This window comes from Lactuca serriola, chromosome 1 (genome assembly GCF_051521515.1).
Source record: "Lactuca serriola cultivar US96UC23 chromosome 1, Lser_US96UC23_V15, whole genome shotgun sequence".
NCBI classification, from domain to species: domain Eukaryota; kingdom Viridiplantae; phylum Streptophyta; class Magnoliopsida; order Asterales; family Asteraceae; genus Lactuca; species Lactuca serriola.
The window spans coordinates 25,789,800-25,811,959 of NC_136408.1; the positions used below are offsets into that span (position 1 = coordinate 25,789,800).

The window sequence follows — 22,160 nt, forward strand, 5'->3', positions numbered from 1 at the left end:
GAACATGTTGATGTTGTTGATCAACCAAACATGCATACCAAAGCGCTTCTAGCCCAGCGGTATCTGGTGTTGCCCTCCGTTCTTGAGGTTAAGGGTTCAAGTCCCGTCGTGGACATAGATGGATTTAAGGAGTGGTTTAGAAGTAGGTTATATTTGAAACATGCATGAGAAACTAAGCTAAAACTCTGTTAGAATATCTCAACAACTTGATCCACTAAGCTAAAGACCAGGTCAAGTGAGTAGGATACTTACTGACTCGATCAAAACTAGACCAACAGTTGGAGTTATGACACTTCCCCTCCATTCAAACTTGGACAATCCCATGTGGAAGCAGAATTCCACATGTTTTGATATTGGTAGACTCTTTGTCATAAATAATTAAATTTGATCATTAAATTACCCATCATATAACAGCTCCCTATTACATCAAGACAAAAGGGCTGTCTATTTAGGTTGACTAAACAGAGGAGTTGTTGAAGACTAAGTCAAAAATAAATAAAAAAAAAAAAAGTAAAGTGTCGTAAGAGTAATGATGATAAAAATCACATTAATGCAAGAGCTTTTGTGTTCAACAAGACCACATATTGTCATTCCACTTCTTCCTTTAAAAAAAATGGCAGACAGAAGCATCTTCCTCATCTTAACTTTCTCTTGCTATTTTTTCAGCAATCCTTGTCACTCAGAAACAGATACCTTACTGCAAGGTGAAGAGCCGAAGGACTGGGACTATTTGATTTCATCAAATCGGGTCTTTACTTTGAGGTTTTTTGGGTTTGCAAGTACCATCAGCCCTTATTTAGGGATATTCTACAATCCCATAATTATAAGAAGCAAAAGCGATGGTTTTGGAAGAAGAATAATGTTTTATGATGATAGTGGTCAGGAAAGAGATGAAGCAGTTTGGGTAGCAAACAGAAACAATCCAAGCACAGATATATATATATATATATATATATATATATATATATATATATATATATATATATATATATATATATATATATATATATATATATATATATATATATATGGAAAGCTGACGATAGATATCCATGGAAAGCGGAGCATTTAATTGTTGTTGATCTCTTCAATCCTTCTCCATTAATAACACGCAACGCAAGTGCTACACTGTTGGATACAATAGTTCCTCATCTTTATGGCTTTCAATACTTGTCAAGACGAACCCATTATTGTACTCTCTGTACTTGAAACATACTAATGAATTAATATTAGTGCAACCCAAAAGAAGCTAATTAACTCAAGGAATGTTGTTACAAAAAGACTTGTTAAAGAACGTTGGGATTTAGTTAATATAGATATGGTAGAGACATTCTATCTATCATCTATCTAATCAACCACTCTTTCTCTGTTAACAAAATAGGGAAAGCAGTTAAACATGCCATGTTGGATGTTTTTTCGGAAGTGAAGGACATCCAAAAGCTGTTGCTGCATCGACTGAGGCACTTCTACAGTTATATACAAACAGATAAGAAGATCAACCCTGAGCTGCATTATTTCACCTTTCAAACCATCTCATCTGCCACAAACAATTTCTCAAGCACTAATAAGCTAGGACAGGGTGGTTTTGGATCAGTTTATAAGGTAAACTTTCAAAGTTCAAACACACTCAGTCTCTATTTATAATTAATTAAGAAGGATCCAGATAAAAGCTGATGCATGTGATGGATTAATTTCACAGGGAAAATTAGTTGATGGGCAAGAGGTTGCTGTAAAACGACTTTCAAGAAGCTCTGAACATGGAGTCAAGGAGTTTAAGAATGAAACCGAAATAGTCCATAACCTGTCTTTTGTGAATATGAGTCCCTAGCTAACACAAACTCCCAAACAATAACTCTTGGTTTGAAATAAAACAATGGTCCACTTTTGAGTTTTGAAGTTTTTTTTCTTCAACTTTGACCTTAAATATATTTATTTGTATTACATATTACTTGATAAAACTTATAACAATGAAAAAACATTTAAAATACAATCTATTCATATATTTTGCATCAAGTATTATCTACCAAAAACAAAAATATTTAAGGTCAAAGTTGAAGAAAAAAGACTTCAAAAGTCAAAAGTGGACTATCAAATTGGGACGGAGATAGTATATAAACAACTGATTGAAGAAAATGTTGGATGGCAAACCAATTTTCACAACCGTGTTCTGGATACGTGGCTGTTTGAGTGGAAAAGTGAATATACTTTCAAGGGTATATATATATATATATATATATATATATATATATATATATATATATATATATATATATATATATATATATATGGAAAAGTGAATATACATTTAAGGGTATATAAGCTTTAGATATTCAAACCTATCATAATACGTCGTTTTAGTTGATATGTTCATTATAATGTTCTTAAACTTCAATCTCTAACTTGATTTACTTTCAAGATTTTCGGAATTTCACTATCATCTTTTTCTTACATCACATCTTTTTGTCGAACACCTACTAGACTATATATATTCCAATTAAAAATGAAAATTATGTAAGAAGCAGATAAATATGAAATTTAATTATAAAAATCTTGTAAGTAATCAAATTAGAAGTTGAATTATAAGAACATTGGACAGTTACAATCCTACCTAATAAATAAAAGTTTTTTTTACAACATGTCACATTCTCTTTCACTATGCCACATGTAGTTTTGTGGATTAAAATAAAAGCCACATGTCGTTTTGTAGTTTGTTTGAATTATATATATTTAATTTAATTTAATTAATGTCATCATTCCATTAATAAATCTGTCAATTAAATAACATATATGGTATCTTGCCATTTCTTTTGCTAATATATCGTAAGTCATCAAAACTTCATTCTATGGTCTCCAAAATCACAGCAAATTGTAAATCCTTTCCTAATTGATGGAATTTTCTTATATGGTATTTCAATTGACCATATATTTACTCATGCCAATTTTTGAATCATACAAATCAATGAACTCTAATGTATAAACAACATTCCTTCATCACAGTTAGCCGATTGTTTCTTTTGAAGTTGAATTCCTAATATCACATTCGAACGACATATAAATAACTACATCTGGTATGTAACTCAACTTTTTTTTTGTTTTGTTTTCAGAAGATGTGGTCATTTATGTGGTGTTGCGATTCTACTTCAACTCATTCTCCATCCAGTTTTGTTTTTTAAATCCTTCTTCTTATACATAGCATCATATAATCATATTGACAGAGCAACCAGTATGCTGTACAGTATAACTACAGATACATGTTTATTTCTACTTTGCTAATATGCCATATGTTGCACTGTATGTGTTTTATAAATTGCTTCAGAAAAAAAAAATCCTATAATATCTATTTTCTCACAGTTTCACTGTTGTATGTATGTATCCATGATTAAGGTTATTGATATGGACTGTTTAACTCAACTGAAAATGTATAAAACAGATGTAATGCAAGTTTGACTGTATTGGAAATGTAATTGGATGTTGATGAAATGGCTAAAAACCACAAAGCTTAGGAAGAATTTACAATAAAGAAATTGGTCTGCTCATACTCCGTTTGTGCCAAACATTTTCTAATATTGTATCATGGTTTTTCATAAATGTTTAATGTTTTTTTAGTTAATATGACCATTATGCCCTTGTTGTCATATTTGGTCAATTTATTGTTTTTGTATTTGTAGTAATACAAACGAATAGCAACGAACTTTCATTAATTTTTTTCTCCAATCATACAACAAATAGCATTCTAATTAAATATAATTTCCTTTTATTTTTTAAATGTACAATTGGTAACAAAGTTGAAGTATTGTTAGATAATTTGGACTAGTGAAACAAACATATGATTTATAACTTTATCCCTTTAAATTGTCATTTTAATCATATTTGTGAATTTGTCACTTTCTGGTGTGTACATGCATTCATAGCCCAAATATCATAAATTTTGTTTGTTTTTATATCTGTAGTAATATTGAGGAATAGCATTGAACTTTCATTAAATTATTTCTCTCCAATCATAGAACAAATAAAATTGTACTTGATTATTATTATTTCTTCATTTTAACATGTCCTAATAATAAGAAATCCAATTCCTATGGTAAAGTACTTCGTATTTTCTTTGGCTTCTCAAAATTATGTTCTTGATAAGCTTTTTGATATTGTATCAATCATAGAAATTCAAAGAAACAATTTCTCATACTATAATCATTTCCAACATTATGCATTTTTCCTATCAGTATCAGAATTACTTTCCCTTATTTTGAAGTCGTTTCTTCTACTTAATCATCTTCGTCGACTGCAGCATCTAAAGAAGGTTAGCAATCTTAATTCCTGTGCATCTGTATCATAGTAATAGAATGAACCGGTGATATATACGATAACAGCTTGATGTATGAATAATAATATTGTTTTGTGTTTACTTCTTTTGGATCACTTCATTGCTCTCTGAAAGTTTGTTTATTTAGTGTTGCTTTGTAATGAATTTTCGTTAGTTTCAACGAAAATTTGAATTGATACGTTGAATCTGTTACGTTTAAGTTTTGTATTTGTGCTTATTATTCATCAAATTTTAGATTAGTCGATTTTAACACATCTTCATTAGCTTTAGAGGAAAATCAGATTTCATTAATTGAAGAAGCTAAACCTGACTTGCAGAGCTTAGTAAGCAAGTCAACAATTGTGGACAAGTTAGTTTAGGCATTCCAAGGGGCAAAATGGTCATTTTTTTATGGATATACATCTTAAAGGTAACCTACTTTGATATATATATATATATATATATATATATATATATATATATATATATATATATATATATATATATATATATAGAAAACATAAATGGTCATTTTTTTCATGGATATACATCTTAAAGGCTTAAATTGCTATGAAAATGGAATTTTAATGTTGTGTTGTGAAAACATGATTAAAATGCTGTCAAGAAAACATAAATGTGCTAAAAACATTTTTTAATGTTGTAAGTTCAAATATAAGACACTTCAACTTCAGATGACATATTTTTAAAAAAATGAATAAATAATATTTTGATGAATATGCTTACAATAGAACATCATTTTAGGCTATAAACTTGAATATGATAGTAAAAGTAAAGAGGATTGCAAAGGAGTGACATCTATGAAATATATTTCCAACGAATTCGGTCACCAGTTAAGTTTTTGGATTAAAGTTCTTGAAATTAATAAAATATTTATTTAATAGCATAAATATATAATGAACAAGAAGGTATCTTAATGTCTTATATTCATAACAATTTGTATAGTTACATAGATGTTAGCCAATATTTCTTTTTATATCACATAAATTACCACATATTTCGATCATTTTTTACATTTGAGGAATTTTGGTAAATTATATAAAAGTAAAAAAAAATATATGAAAAATCGAAATTTATTTTATTAATTGGAAAATCTTTATGGACAAATAAACTTGGTAATGAATATTGTGATTTTCATTACATAAGATAACGAGTACAAGAATATATATATATATATATATATATATATATATATATATATATATATATATATACACACACACACACACACACACAAAACATATTTCCACTCTACATCCTCAACATATATTTACGTCTATTCCCCATCAAGCTAAGGCCGAGTAGCGACCTGTAGCTTGTCACGTAAGAAAAGAAATCGCTGTGAGGATAGAGGTTTTGTAAATATATCTGCAATTTGATCATCTGTGGAGATATGCTAAACTGTTAGTTGTCGTTGGGCAATCTTCTCTCGCACAAAGTGAAAATCAACTTCAACATGTTTAGTACGTGCATGGAAGATAGGATTCGCGGATAGGTACGTGGCTCCTAGATTGTCACACCATAAAATTGGAGCAGAAGGAGTCGAGACACGAAGTTTACATAAGAGTGCTTGAAGCCATGTAAGTTTTGCAACCGTATCAGCAAGAGCTTTGTATCCAGACTCTGGATGACCGCGAGACAATCTTTTGTTTTCGTGCACACCATGAAACAAGATTAGAGCCAAGGTAGATAGCATATCCCGCAGTGGATCGGCGGTCATCCGGGCATCCAGCCTGGTCCGCATCAGAAAAAGCATTCAGCGGGATGTAAGTTGAATCTGTGTAGGCATGTAAAAGTGTACCTGACTTTTGTTTAATTAGGAGACCATAAGAGACAGTACCTTGCAAGTATCTTAGAATTCGTTTCATAGTGGACCAATGATTTTGAGTGGGAGAATGCATGAACTGGCAGACTTTGTTAACTGCAAACATAATGTCTGAACGAGATAAAGTGACATATTGAAGACTCCAACTATCTGGTGATATTTTTTTGGATTATCAAACTATGGACTATCGCCAAGTGAGAGGTTTGTTGTGGTGGTAAGAGGCGTTGAAATTGGATTTCAGGTCCTTGTTTAACAATTTCCATGCCCAAAAAATAGGATAAAAAGCCCATATCTTGAAGTGAAAAAGTCCAGCTAAAAGTCTGAATAACACGCTCAATGTCAATAGGGTTGTTTCCCGTTAATATAATGTCATCCATATAGACAAGCATGTAGAGAAGAACGCCTCTTGAAGGGTAAATAAACAGGGATGGGTTTGTTTTGGAGGCCTGAAATCCGAGAGTATAAAGTGTTGTAGAAAGCCAATGAAACCAGGATCATGGAGCATATAGGGACTTGTGAAGAAGGCACACATGATCACGTTTGGCATGATTAACAAATCTTTCAAGTTGTCGAAGATAAACGGTTTCATGGAGATCTCTATACAAAAATGTATTTTGAATATCAAGTTGTCGCAAGGGCCATTTTTGTGTGACTGCCAATGATAAAATGACCCGTATGGTGGTGGCTTTAATGATCGGGCTAAAAGTTTCCTGATAATCGATACCATGTTGTTGTCGAAATCCCTTGGCAACTAAGCGTGCTTTGTATCGTGACACTGCCCCTGTTTGGTCCCGTTTGAGTTTATACACCCATTTGCAGTCAATAATATTCAAGTTCATTACCATTTTGTAGAAGTGCTGAGTATTCATCTGTCATGGCTTTTTTCCATTTTGCGTCCTTGTGTGCAACTTTGAATATGGAAGGTTCTAGTTCAGGTGTTCTAACATGGGTGTGAAAGGAACGTTTAACTATTTTGGGATATAGGCGAAGGTTTGAGGGACGAGGAGGAGGCATATCTGATTGCATGGTTGGTGTAGTTTTGGTAGACCGAGAATGGGTGTTGCGAGCATAAGTATAGAAAAGGGGTGGCAGAGGTGGTGACGGTGGTGGTGGTGGTGTTGTAGCCAGATCTTACGATTATGATGGTTGATGTTGTATTGGAATCGCTGGCTGATGGTCAGGTGATGGTGATTGATGCTGTGGTGAGGGAGGTGTGTTTAGTAGTTCAAATCGTGTGGTATGTTGGGGTAGGATGAGACATACGAATTGGATGATGTAGTTAACGGTGGGTCTGGTGAGGAGATGGTATGGTATGGAAATGAGTCTTCATGGAAACGCACATATTGGGCAATGTATATTTGCTCAAATTTGGGATCAAAACACTGGTAACCATGATGAGATGTGTTATAGCTAAGGAAAACACACGGCATGGATCAGAAGTCCACTTTATGTTTGTTGTATGGATGGAGATGTGGGTAACAACGACATCTAAAAACCCATAAAAAAGAGTAGTCGGGGTGTGTTTGAAGACATGCTCAAAAGGTGAGATATTGGAGTTTGTCCAAGATGGCATGCGGTTAATGAGATAGACAGTCGTATCAAACATGAAATGCCAAAAACGATGTGGAACAAGAGATTGGGAAAGCAAGGTGAGATTGGTTTCGACAACATGACAATGGCGGCGCTCAACGAGACCGTTTTGCTCACTTGTGTGTGGACATGAGAGTCTATGAGTGATGCCAAGTGTTGAGAAGAACCGTGAAAGGTTGCAAGATTCACCACCCCAATCTGTTTGAACAAACTTTATTTTAGATTGGAATTGTCTTTCACTAATAATCATAAATGCCTTAAAGGTGTCACATACATCAGCTTTGGTTGCTAATGGAAATATCCACTTAAAGCGAGAAAAATGATCAACACATAACACGAAATAACGGTGCCCATCAAAAAAGGTAACAGGAGCAGGGCCCCAAACATCACAAAACAATATATCCAAAAAGTTTGAACTTTTTATTAGTGGAATATAACAAATGAAGTTTCGATGACTTCCCAAGAACAGGAATCACAACTAAAAGAACTAAAATTCTCTAGTAAAGGTAAATGGTATTTATGGATAGTATTGACTTCAATAACTGAGAGTGAGGATGTCCTGAGCGTTGATGCCAAGTGATGGAAGAAGCAAGAGTAGTGGAGAAAGCAACTTTTGAAAATGATTATATCCGCGGAAGCTGGAATTAATAAAGACTGGCTTTACTTGGACCCGTGAGGAGGGTGGTGTGAGTTATCTCGTCCTTCACGGCAAAAAAAGAGGAGTGAAATTCAAAGTAGACATTATTGTCTTAACAAAAGTTTTGAACAAAAAGTAGATTTTTGTTTAATTTTGGGAACACGAAGGATGTTTGTAAGCGCGAAAGATTTTATGGGAGCATAAATTTTAGAGGAACCAATATGGAGAATGGGAAAACCTCTTTCCACTCTTATATACATAGAATCAGAAGACTCTACTCTCTGATGCATGGAGAATAAATCAGGTAATGTTGATTCCAAATATTAAGATTGTAGTTAAGTTGATTGTTTAAGAATATATATAACTCTTTTCTTTGCCTTAATTATACTTTGCAGCTGCAAAAATATCTTGGTGAAGAAGGTCATCCATACCACAAGTTCAGTATAGGTTAGTAATTCACTTACTTGTTTAAATCTGTACAATATCATTTATAATGGAATCTCTCTCTCAAATTTAGGTTTCTGCAACATACTTTTTAATATTTGTTTCGTGTAACATCTACTTTTTACCATATGGTTGCATACTTTTTTAGGTTAAATGCAAGATATACATGCATATTATAACATCTTACTTTCATTTTGTCTTATAGTGTTGTACTTTGAAAAAAAATTCTCAATTATGATTATAATAAACAAATAAACTAAAGTACATTGCTATATTTGTATTTTTTTGTGATAATTGATTATGGAGTGTTGAAACAGGAACACTATGGCGGCCTTTAATTCAAAACTCAAATTGAAGAACAATTGTCGGGGTTTATCGGTTCAGCTTAGCCTATAATTTGTCAAGTAATCCACCAAATAATTCTCAATTTTATGTTTTTAAGCACTTAGTTAAACATTTATAGTTGACACTTTTAATGTGTATTGGTAGACACATTTAGTATATTATTAGACAATGTTCACTAATAATGCATTTGTATTTGATACTTTTGAAGGTATTAGATGATGTTTATTAGTTTTATTGTAAAGTTATTATTTTTGTGGTTGAATTTCAATATTATTATAAGTTTAATCTAATGAGTTTTGTCAATATCTTGGAGAGAAAAAATTGGATTTTTTTTTTCATTTATTGCTGTTTAAATAAAAAAAAAAGAGAGAGAGATTTAGTGACGGAATACCTATGGAAAATCCGTCGGTAATACGAGCCGTCGGAAATCCGTAGGTGATAAAGTCAATGTCAATCAAAGTGGGTCCCATCGGTAATATGTAGGTAATCTGTCGCTATAACGTTCTGTAGGTAAAATACTGACGGAAAAATGTCGTCAGTATTCCGTAGCTAATCCATTGGTAAAATTTACCCACGAGCATTTATGCTACGGCCCGATTTCCGTGGCAATTCCGTAGGTAACACCCTATACTTACGGATTTTGCCGTAGGTATTTTCAAATTTTTCTAGTAGTGTAATTTGTTGAAGAGAGGAATTGTTAGATACTTAGATAGAGAGACATGAGGAAGAAGAAGACGATGAAGGTGGGAGGGGGTGGTGATGGGATTAGGGTAGGGTTGAGGTGGGCTGGTGTAGGGCGGGTGTCTATTTATTTATTTTATATATATTTTAAATACAATTTTATAGTAAAAAAAAGGAAAATGAAATTGAAAAAGGGTACACTATTAATTTTAGATCAATTGTGCAAATAATATGAAACCACATGGATCAACCATACAAGATTTAGAAACCATAAAAATCACATCCATAAAAAAAAGTCAATAATAACTAAAGTTGTGACATTTAATTTGTTAAACCATAAGGATCATTTATGTAATTTTGTGTTTCCTTGATATATCTCTGAGTGGTCAACGTATGTCCTTGATATATCTCTGATTAAATCAACTGTTGTTAGTAGGGATGGCAAAACGCCCCATACCCGATGGGGAACCCAAAACCCGCACCCGTTTTGACCGGGGAATCCCCAAGTTGACCGGGGATGGGGACGGGGATGGGGAATCCCCGAATAAAAAAAGTGGGGAAGGGGATGGGGATGGGGACACCCCTAATCCCCGACTCTGGACCCGCCCCCGATATATATTAATATATAAAAGTAATACAAAACATATATTTATAGTACAATTTACAATAAATAGAATTTTATCCAAGTAACCTAACTCATTAGTAATTTTTGGTTGAAATTATACTTTGTTTTTCTTTTTATCTTATTTAAACTCATGTATGATTTTTTTTTGTATTTTGTTCATTTATTTCACTTCAAATATCACTCTGATAATTTTTTCTACTTGATTTCTCATGTATATATTTAAATATGGTAGAAAATTTATTTATATTTTTTATGCAATCTATATATTTTTTTATATTTTGTAAAATCTTTAAACTTATGTTGGTAAACTTGAAATTTAGATGTTTTCTTTACATAAATTTTTTCATATTAAAAGAGAAAACGAAATCCCCGATTCCCCGTTGGGGGTGGGGATGGGGGTTTATTTATATTCCCCGGTGGGGATGGGGATGGGGATGGGGATTGGAATGAGGATTCGGGGATGGGGATGGGGATGGGGATTGGGGTCCCCTATAAAACCCGCCCTCGTTGCCATCTCTAGTTGTTAGGACTTCTGTGTTCAACTAGTTTAAAAGTATTGGTGATACTGATACTGGAAATGAATATTTATTATTGATCTTTACAGTGGCTTTTATAGCCAATAATACATACATGGAAAGGAGCTATTACAGGAAAGCATTAATACTAATATGACAGCCAATGTACATTTAGATGACACTTAAGACTATACATGTATAGCTTTATTTTGTGATCTTGGAGATATTCCTAATAACTAGATCACATCTTGTCGATCCACTTCTCCCTTGAAAGAATGGCAGACAATAGTATATTCCTCATCATCTTCGTCACTTTAACTTGGTATCTTTTAATCCGTCCTTGTTACTCAGAAACAGATACCTTACAACAAGGTCAAGAGCTCAAGGACTGGGACTATTTGATTTCATCAAACAAGGTGTTCATTTTAAAGTTCTTTAGCTTTGACACTAGCATAAGGCCTTATTTAGGGGTATTCTACAACCCCCGGAGAAGCAAAATTTCTGGTGGATATGTATGGCAAGCTCATGATAGATGTCCATGGCAAGCTGAGCATTTTATCAAGTGGAGTCAGTGTAGTTGATCTCGTTAGTCCTACTCCAGTAGCACGCAACGCAAGTGGTACCCTGTTGGATAATGGAAATTTCATACTGCAAGAACTATATCCAGATGGGTCTGTTACACGGGTTTTATGGCAAAGCTTTGATTACCCAACAGACACCCTTCTTCCTGGGATGAAACTCGGGATCAATCTCAAGACTGGGCATCGATGGTCACTCACTTCTTGGCGGAGTCGCGAGCTTCCAGCCGATGGATCTTTTAGGTTCACAACAGACCCCAATGGCACAGGTCAAATCGTGATCTTGAGGCGAGGGAACATCCACTGGAAGAGTGGATCTTGGAAGAATCGTGGATTTCAAAACACTGCTCTACAAAATTATTGCCCTGATGTCCGCCTCTACTATATATCTAACGAAACTGAGCAATCCTTTATGTATTTAACAAAAACATACGATTCATCGCCAGCTCTGAGGATGCATTTAGGCGGTCAGCTTAAGGCTTCAGCTCTTTACGTTTACATCCAATGCCGCTCAAGCTCAACCTACAATACAGGTGTTGGTTGTGCTGAATATGAGTTTGAAGAGTTAAGTTGTAGGAAAGGCTATTACTTTGAGAGGAGAATTGGCAACGTATATATATATGGGGACGTATATGAATATGATGAAAGCTATAACTTGACTTCATATGATTGCCAAAGAATATGCTGGAGTAATTGTTCTTGCATAGCTTATACTTATGGAACAACAAACAGGTCAGAGTGCAAGACTTATGGCAAAAGGATATACAACCCAACCCATGCTGAAAATTACCCATTCAGAGTACATTACACCATCGTTTCTGAGAAAGGTTAGTAAGTTCACAATATTGATGCTTTACTGTTGGTCAAATTTAAGTGCCCTTTATTAATATACATAATCTGTTTTCTTTCCTACGTATTTGTTTCATTTCGGATGTTTTTTGTAGGAGTATGGAAAATTTAATCTTGCCCATTAATATAACTGTAAAACAAATCAAAGAATTGTTTATTTAGTTAATTCTCGTTTAAAGATAAAATATGCGTGCGCTAGCATTTGCTGCAAATGATCATAACAGTTATTGGCATATAAGAAAAGAGAATTTTTAAATGCAGAAAAGAAGAAGTGGATTTGGTTCATCATCGGGATAGGATCATTGGCTTCACTCCTATCATGCTACTTGGTATGCAAGAAGCTTCATATTAGAGGTATAAACCTCAACTTTTCACTCTGTTATCTTCCTGGCTTTCAACAATATAATTTCTCTATATTTTTAAAGAAATGTTCTATAATTCCCAAATTAGACTTCGAGTTGGTGAACAACGGTAGAAAGTTTTGACTTCAATACTAATCATTCTACCTATGTAATCAATTGTTTTTTTATTAACAAATTAGGGTTTTCCAAGAAAATCCAAAAGTTGTTGCTGCGTCAGCGGAAGCGCTTACAGAGGTATGTACGAACAGATAAGAAGATGAACACTGAGCTGCATTACTTCACCTTTCAAAGCATCTCATCTGCTACAGACAATTTCTCAAACACTAATAAGCTAGGAGAGGGGGGGGGGGGGGGGGGGGTTGGAGCAGTTTATAAGGTAAACTTTCAAAGACACCCTATTAAAGAACAATCCAGATAAAAGCTTAGGTGCTGGATTTCACAGGGAAATTTAGTTGATGGGCAAAAGGTTGCTGTAAAACGACTTTCAAGAAGCTCTGAACAAGGAGTCAAGGAGTTCGAGAATGAAACCGAACTCATTGCCAAACTTCAACACACTAATCTTGTCAGGCTTATAGGGTCTTGCGTTGAGAAGAAAGAGAAAATCCTTGTATATGAGTACATGCCTAATAAAAGCTTGGACTCCTTTCTATTTGGTAAGATCTAACATTTGCTACATTTTGCACATGAGCTTGGTTATTTCTTTGGATGCTGCTACTTATTTGTTAACAGATCCTAGGAAGAAAGGATTACTGGATTGGAATAGTCGCTTTGTAATCATTGATGGCATTGCTCAAGGACTCCTATATCTCCATAGATTTTCAAGGTTGAGGGTTATTCATAGAGATCTAAAAGCAAGTAACATATTGCTAGATGACTACCTGAAGCCAAAGATATCTGATTTTGGTATGGCTAAATTAATTGAGATCAATGAGTTTGAAACAAATACAAGTAGAGTCGTTGGAACACGGTGAGTCCATAACATGTCTTGTCTGCAGTAGGAGTTCCTATAACAAACTCACAAATGATAACGCTTGATGTGATATCCAGTGGTTATATGCCGCCAGAGTATATGATGAAAGGCACGGTTTCAACCAAGACAGATGTCTTTGGTTTTGGTGTTTTGTTGCTTGAAATTGTGAGCAACAAGATGAATCATGGGAGCTATGATGTGGAACACCCACTCAACCTTCTTGGGCTAGTAAGTTAATCCTATCCAAGACTGGTTTTTTTCATTTGATGCAAGTTATTTATTGTTTGAGAAGAAAGTCATTAACTCAATGTGTAAAATATATGTGGAGTCCAAGATCGTCTCTCCAAAAGAAAAGAACCCTTATGGATAGAGGGGGAACTCCAATATATAATGACACTTATAGGACCGTGTCATATCGATGTGAGATAACTAATACTTCCATTTAAAGATGGAGGCTCGATGTGGAATTGTGTGTAGACATGGATGTGTTAATCCATGTGGGTAGAGTCAAAGATTGTCTTTCCAAAAAGTATGTAGAGTCCAAGATATATAGGACCCCAACACATCCATGTTAGTCCTCATCGAACCCCCATCTCTGTGGGGGGGTGTTAGTGTATCCCACATTAGTGTGACATGGTTCTATAAGTGTATATATGTTTGAGTCTTCCCTTTCGCCATAAGGGTTTTTTTGGAGAGACAATCTTGGACTCCACATATATCTTAAACAATGTTGCATAAATGCTTAACCTGATTCAGGCATGGGAATAGTGGAACGAAGGCAGAAGTTTGGAGTTGATGGATCCGATACTGGAAGAGTCATGCAATCCCAAGGAAGTAATGACATGCATCCATGTAGGTCTCTTGTGTGTTCAAGAACATGCGATGGACAGACCTACCATGTTAGAAGTTATTTCTATGCTCACAAATGAAAAAATGCATTTACCAAAGCCAAAACGACACGCATTCTACATTGAGAGGCATGAGGCAGATTTGGTAAGAAATGCTAATTTGGGAAATGGCTCTGTAAATGGGCAATCAATTTCGATTTTAGTAGCAAGATAGGAGGCAGAAATAAACATATGTAATATCGGTATTTGTCATGTGATCTATAGAGTCGCAACATGGAAAGAAATATGGTCGGTTGCTAACAAATTATTCACTGTTTTAATTGTTTTATAAATATTTAGAGTATGATGTGTTTATAAAAGTTGTACTAATATAAAACAAAACTCGTTATCCGACTGACTCTACTTGTTTGCTTTGTTACTTCTACCAAATTAAGTATGATAAGATAGTTGATGAACCTGCATAATTATATTTAAGAGTGACTTGATAACATAATTGCACCAACAACCGAATATAAGTAGTATGGCTTGTTGGTTAATTGTTTCACTAATTGTATTTAAGTGTAATGGATTGATTTGTTGACCAAAATCAATCTTGATAAATATTAAACAAGTAAGAAAGATGCGGAGTGAACACTTGTTTAATTTTATTCAAGATTCAAAATAAATTGTCATTTATGGGCAAAACCCCTGAACGAATGGGTGTCCAAGGGCAGCGCCCCTAGGAGTGTGTCCAAGGGGCAGAGCCCTTGGCTTGGGTTGAATCATTGAAAATGAACCCTATTTTTGACTTTGTTATTATCCTTACTAAAATTCCTGTGTTTGTGACAAATTTTTTATTGTTAGAAACAGTTTTGAGTCAGAAAACTATCTTGTGACAGTTTTTAGACAAGAGAGATATTTAACCATATTTCGGTTAGAATTTTGGTACTTATGAAAAAAAAACTTTCTTATTCTCTTCTTCTGTTTTTGAAGATTAGGGAGTATCATCCAAATACTCCAAAGTGATTACACAATTCTTAGAATTTACAAGTGCTATTTCTTACCCGATATTTCTAACATGGCCTGATGCAATCCGGTCTCTGATCCAGTTTGATGTAGTTTATATTTTATACAGGTTATTTCAACTCTCTATAAAGACCTCTAATGAATTTTGTATAAAATAAAATTTAAAAGTAGATGTAAATTAAATGTTTTGCAGACTTTAGGGGGTTAAATGAAAAGTAGGCAAATTGTGATTGACTGATGCTATTGAGGTGGGGCATAGCATGCAATCAACATTGATCCACCCGGGTAATTGGTGCATTTTTTATATTATAAATAATTAAACTTCATGATTATAATTAAAAAAAAAAAGAAAAAAGAAAAAAAAAGAAAAGACCAAAGAGATAAGAGCTGTGATCCGATATAATTAAACCGTGAAGAATGGGGCAGAAGGGCGAAGACTATGGGAGCTTTGAAAAACAGGGTTCTAATCACATCAACACTAAAGGGATGTCTACTTCAGTTGACTAAGTCTTAGGTAATTAAACAGGAGTTGTGGAAGGTTAAGTCAAGAAAAGTGTCGTAAGAGTATTGATGATAATAATCACTTAATGTTAGAGCTTTTCTGTCCAACCAAAATCTCGTCTTTTTATTCCGCTTCTTGTTTGAAAAAAAAATGACAGACAGAAGTATATTCCTCATTCTCACCCACACTTCATCTTTCTGTTTTTTCAGCAATCCTTGTGCTGATAAAAATTAAAAAATAATAATAATAATAATAATAAAAATAAAAATATAAAAAAAAAAAAAAAAAAAAACCTTACAACAAGGGAAACATCTCACGGACTGGGATGATGAATTAGTTTCGTCAAACAAGGTCTTTAGTTTGAAGTTCTTTAACTTTGGCACTAGCATAAGCCCTTATTTAGGGATATGCTACAAGCCCTTAATAACAAGAAACTATGGTGAATATGATACTTTGTACAACAGATATAACCCAGTTTGGGTAGCAAACAGAAATAATCTGATCATAGATAGATACGGCGAACTCATGATAGATGTCCATGGCAACCTGAACATTTTATCTGGTGGAGTCACTGTTGTTGATCTCTTCACTCCTACTCCACACAACTAGAAAAGAGGATATTACCGACAGAAATTTAGCGACAGAAAAATCCATCGGAAACAGAGACCATACCAACGGATAAAAAAAACTTAATTAAAGGGATTTAGTGACGGTTTCCGACAGTTTAGCAACACAACACATTTTGTTGGCAATAACGTTACAACTACCGACACTTTACCAACACTAATGAACAATTTTTCATTCCGTCAGAAACCTCGTTGGTAAATTTTGATTTTCTATTTTGATTTTTTAATAATAAGCGCAATTTGGTAAATATGAGAATGTTAAAGGGTGAGCTTCAATGCATCGTTGTGGGTTGGATTTTGCCTTACTTCCACTTTCCTTCTTCCCTTTCTACTTCACACGATATCTCTTGTTCATCCCACTGCATCCTCAATCCACCTCCATCCGGCCAGCCCCTCCGCCTCCATCCAGCCACTGCCTCCACCAACGACGCCAACTATGCGATCACTGCCGACAACAAAGCTCTCCAGCTCCTTCAAAGTCGTCGACACAACATACGTTCTCCCTGCCACTGTCGGTCCGACCTGCAACCCACCGCCCGTTAACCGAGTAAAATTTCGTCGACGACCAGCATCGCCTCGCTCTCTTGCCGTCACCACCACCGTCGAATTCGCTGATTCGATTTCATCTTTTTTCTCCACATTTTGGTATAAAAACCCTAACTTATTTTTACCATTGGATCCGATTTCAGTTTTTTTCTCCAAGTTTTGGTAAAAAAAAAAAACCTAACTTATTTTTTCTATTACATTGATTGAGTTTTATGTTTATATTTGATCCATCGGCAAGTAACTTCCAATGTGATTTAGTTTTTTGATTTCTCCATTGAATTTTCTTGTTGATTTGGAAGTTTTGTTTACCTATAGAAATCAAACCTTAGATTGATTAATGATGCTTTTCACAACTGGGAGATTATGGCATCTTATGCTTGGTATAATCAACAAACTTGTGTCCTCACCCACCAAAGAAGAACAAGGATTCCATCTTCTAAACACGGTGATTCGGTGAAACACTCAAGAATCACAATAAATTAAAATTTTCAAAAATCAACCATTCATCAGCATTGTCTACAAAATAGTCATTGTTTCAAAGTATTATTTCAACTCAGAGTTTTTTTTCCCAAGATCCAATGTCAAAACAGAAAGTTGTGTACGATCATGCATTCGTCTTCCCACGATCCTCGGAAGTACCTGAAACCATAAACTAAAATTGTAAGTCAAAGCTTAGAGAGTTTCCCAAGAGTACCACCACACAAACATATAATCAAATAAATAACGGGTCCACAACCTACTAGTTGGATTACCCCCGGCCCACAACCTTACGGTTGGAATGCCCCAACCCACAACCTTACGATTGGAATGTCCAATACATAACCACTACTAGAAAAAAGGCCTTTTACGACGCTCATTGCGCGTCGTAAAAGGCTCAGACGACGCGCAAATGCGTGTCAAGGAAGGCCATGTCATAAAGATAGACGACGCGCATTTACGACGCGCATTTACGACGCTCTCTTATGATACGCAATGCGCGTCAAGGAAGGCCGTGTCATAAAGATAGACGACGTGCAAAGGCGCGTCATCTAGAGACGACGCGCCCTTATGATACGCAATGGGCGTCAAGGAAGGCCATGTCATAAAGATAGACGACGTGCAAATGCGCGTCATCTATAGACGATGCGCTTTTATGATACGCAATGCGCGTCAAGGAAGGCCATGTCATAAACGAAGATGACGCTCAAATGCGCGTCGTCTAGAGACGACGCGCTCTTATGATACGCAATGCGCGTCAAGGAAGGCCATGTCATAAAGGAAGACGACGCTCATTCGCATGTCGTAACCTTACGTCTCTCGTTTTTACTACGCACCTTTACGACGTTTTTACGACGTGCATTTACAACACACATTTACAACGTGAATACACATAATAAATGACAAATATACCAAAACATTCATTTTCATCTAAACGTCAAATATACCAAAACTTTACATATATGTTGAATTACCTAAGTTGTAACTACATGTTACCTTAAGTAACATTACTAAAAGTTAGCAAAAAATTGTACATGTGTCTCAAAAGACTACCTAGCATTACACATGTCAAAAGACCATACCTAGCATTAGTGGTTAACCATAACATTGTTTTGCGGATACATTGTCAAAAGACCATACATATCATCGATAAATGAAGCCTGTAACAAACGTTGACCATTCTTCACGTATCTCATCGATATCAGCAGTTGTGTACTCAGCTTTGCCATCCCCGATCTGTGAAAACATTTGCATATTGTTTTTATTAATAAAAATAGCATATTAAAATATTCTGTAACAGTAAGTTGCTATATTTTAACAGTAAGGATGCCATAAATTATAGTAATGAAAGTAGAATGCTATATCCTTACATTGTCTTTGACCAACACTTCAATTCCTTCTTCCACTATCTCCTTCATGAACCTTAGCATGTAGTAGCCACATTCGGTAGATCCGGGCTGAACTGGACACTACAAAGTTACATATAAAATGATCATTTCAATTGATCCAAAAAATAAAGTTAAAACTACAATTTCAATAAGGAATTAAGTGCTGACCGTAACATTAACCCAATTTAGTTTAACCCTTTTGTTGGATCCACTTTGTGTAGTGTACAAAACCATTGCCCTATAAAAAAACATTAACAAATATGTGTTTATTGTACTCACATCAAGTGTTTTGATAATTTATATTACTTACGAATCAACAATTTGCTTCAACTACATATTGAAATTGCCAGAGCTCAAGGAATCAAGATAATAGCAAGTATCCGATTTCATGTCTAGTACACCCAATACCCAATGTCTTCTACAAAAACCACAAAAAAATGTCAAATAACATAATTGCAGTCATTTTAAAAATAAAATGTCAAATAACAATACCCAGGATTGTAGGGCATAAAGATGATGTCATTGCCCTTTCTTTTAGACAATCGATCTGCTAAACCTCTGCTTGCATCGTCAATATTCTTAGATTTTCCTTTACGCGTACTTGGTGAGATTACTGCCGGGTTCACAAAGCAAATTCCATGGTCTCTTTCTGGGGAGCCATACTTCAATTTGTTAAACAACACCCTGTTATCATACAAACACTAAATTCATTAAACATTTTTTTTAAGACACATTGTTATTTAAATTAAATTTCTTGCACTTACATCATATAAGACACAATAACAGCACCAGTCAGCTCATCCATTGTAAGAACTGCTTCAAAATCATCCCAAGTTAAGTACGTGTAACTATCGTACCCAAAAAGATCATTCTCACTCTGCACTCTTATAGAATCAACCTTTGTAACTTGTCCATCAGCCATCATTGCAGTCATTTTCAAAATACTACTGTTCTCAATCCTTATCCTTGTCTTCATCTGTGCTCTGGTCCACCTTCTTTGAACGGTCACATTTTGTTTCTCCTTTTTAATCTTCTTTTCTATCCCAATCAGTACTTCTTCCACATCATTCCCTTCTTCCACATCATTCCCTCCTTCCATATCACATGGTTGTTTTTCTTTCTTATTACTTCCTATTTCTTCTTTTGGAGGTGTTGCATCTTCCTTCACTGGTGTTACATCTTCATTCACTGGTGTTGCAGCTTTCTTCACTGGTGTTGCATGCTTTTTCACAGATTTCGCCACCACTTTTCCCTACAAATGCAATCAAAAATACAAATAGTATTACCAAAAAAATTAAGAACTCACTCAAATATCAGAAAAATTAAGATAACCAAGGGAAAATATGTTCAAATAGTATTACCAGGTCAGAGCATCGAATAACTAAGTGTCTTGGCCAGCTTAGTATGTGTCCCAGTGCATCTTTGACCTTCACAATGAACTCCTCTTCAAGTGGAAAGGGTACTAAAGCTTCTCCTTGCAAAATTGTTTCAATCATAACTTCAATGTTTTCATCTGTTACATAAACATAAAAAATAATTAAGATTCAATCTTCTAAAAAATGAAAATATATAAATAATAATAATGCAAATATATTTCAAAATACCCGATGCTTTCATTATGGTTCCTTTAGCAACCACATTTGCAGCAAATTCAACCGCAAGAAGACATGAATTATCCTGCAAAATATAGTATGTTAGTTTGTAGAAAAAGAAAATTATTTAAATATATTTTTCATAATTGTCTTCAAGGACTTACAAGTGATTCATTCTGTGGTTGTTTTTCAAAATCTTCAATGACGCCCCCTATTTGGCAACTTGCAGCTTCAGAAACATTAAGTACACCTCTTTTTAGTTTCTCCAAGTCATCTTCAAGTTTGTTTATTCGTTTATCCACCCTCTCGTTCTCAATCTCCAAGTAATACTTAACATTCTTGGGTAAATAAAAGTATTGTTGTGGCGTTATAAATCTACCCATCCCTCGTACACGCCCACGTTGTTCCTGAGTACCCAACGCCTCTGTAAGCACATCATGTGTTCCACATGTAACCTCTCCAAAGCTTCCCGATTTCTGAAGCTCATCCTGTAAAAAAATAAAATGGGACAAATGTTAGAAAAATAAAATGGGACAAATGTTATGTTTTTTTATATATTTGGGAATTAATGAAACTTACAATTTTATCAACAATCGTCTTCACATCTGCATCGTATCCTCCTGTCTTCAACTCTCTTGCTTTTTTCCACAGCACTGTCCTATCAATCTCCTCTTCCGTCTTGCCGGTTTCTTGCATCTAAATTATCAAGAATAACAAAATCAATTAACATAAATATATACAAATAAAATAATCAATATTCAGTGGGAATCATACAATGTCATTAATGAGTCCAGCATATCCTTTTCTGCTCAAACGATGATTGTATTTATGATGTGCACGAGTATTTTTAGCTTTCATACTTTTCTCCTACATTAGAAACATTAAAATTATAAATACAAACATTAAAATTGTAACTAAAAATGCATATAAGAAAAGTTTAACAAACCTCCCACTTCTTTGTAACTCTATGGGATACAAAAACTTTCCAATCTTCTTTCTTTATAAACGGATAATCTTTTGGAGGTTTGAATAGATTTGCCTTGGGATCTTTACTTCGGTTCTTAATGAACTTGGCATATAGATAATGCTTGAAGTTTCTCCACTTCTTCCCGATCGATTGGAGAATTTGCTTCCGGCTCTTTGGGTCAACTACAAACTTTTCCTGAAACATAAAAAAAAGGTTGGTTCAAAAACAAATCTGAACAGGGACAAAAACATATCTGAACAAAGGTAATAACAGGAAGAAAACAGAGACTTACCAAAACATATTGCCATAATCCTTCCCTTACTTCCTCACCAACTTCCAGCCACGAGTCATATGTTATGGGAACCATTGTTCTTGCAACCAAACCCTCAAAAGTAGACAGTTTTGTGGCTTCCTTTCCAACCGGGACACCTTTTTTATTGTAAGTTATTACAAGCTTCACTTTATTAGCT

The 22,160-nt window shown here is 34.6% G+C and overlaps 1 protein-coding gene, 2 long non-coding RNA genes and 1 pseudogene across 4 annotated transcripts; 2 read left to right on the forward strand and 2 right to left on the reverse strand.

Annotated features, from left to right (window-relative positions):
* Positions 1-1,012: 1,012 nt before the first annotated feature.
* Positions 1,013-1,896, forward strand: LOC145077353 (uncharacterized). Its single transcript, XR_013693153.1, has 2 exons — positions 1,013-1,602; positions 1,700-1,896. It is a non-coding gene; the product is annotated as an uncharacterized LOC145077353 (long non-coding RNA).
* A 9,301-nt stretch (positions 1,897-11,197) lies between these two features.
* Positions 11,198-14,891, forward strand: LOC145077219 (G-type lectin S-receptor-like serine/threonine-protein kinase CES101; annotated as a pseudogene). Its single transcript, XR_013693053.1, has 7 exons — positions 11,198-12,385; positions 12,669-12,761; positions 12,949-13,145; positions 13,212-13,422; positions 13,499-13,736; positions 13,817-13,967; positions 14,496-14,891. The product of XR_013693053.1 is annotated as a G-type lectin S-receptor-like serine/threonine-protein kinase CES101 (transcript).
* A 3,824-nt stretch (positions 14,892-18,715) lies between these two features.
* On the reverse strand, positions 18,716-19,370 carry LOC145067830 (uncharacterized). The gene is made up of 3 exons (XR_013688896.1): positions 19,300-19,370; positions 19,114-19,212; positions 18,716-18,979 (listed from the first exon to the last, which is right to left on the reverse strand). It is a non-coding gene; the product is annotated as an uncharacterized LOC145067830 (long non-coding RNA).
* Positions 19,371-19,461: 91 nt separating this feature from the next.
* LOC145052686 (uncharacterized) lies at positions 19,462-21,751 on the reverse strand. Its single transcript, XM_079000549.1, has 9 exons — positions 21,670-21,751; positions 21,498-21,590; positions 21,303-21,419; positions 20,888-21,211; positions 20,736-20,808; positions 20,493-20,644; positions 19,896-20,383; positions 19,624-19,815; positions 19,462-19,549 (listed from the first exon to the last, which is right to left on the reverse strand). The coding sequence occupies exons 2-9, from the start codon at positions 21,579-21,581 to the stop codon at positions 19,462-19,464; spliced, it is 1,518 nt and encodes a 505-aa protein (XP_078856675.1). The 5' UTR covers positions 21,582-21,590; positions 21,670-21,751.
* Between the last annotated feature and the right edge of the window lie 409 nt (positions 21,752-22,160).

Excerpts from the sequence above, each read along its gene's own strand:
- LOC145052686 (XM_079000549.1), bottom strand. The coding sequence starts at position 21,581 with ATGAAAGCTAAAAATACTCGTGCACATCATAAATACAATCATCGTTTG. Across the intron at positions 20,384-20,492 it reads TTATTCGATGCTCTGACCTG|GGAAAAGTGGTGGCGAAATC; the intron begins GTAATACTATTT and ends TTGCATTTGTAG. Across the intron at positions 19,550-19,623 it reads TTTATGCCCTACAATCCTGG|AAGACATTGGGTATTGGGTG; the intron begins GTATTGTTATTT and ends TGGTTTTTGTAG.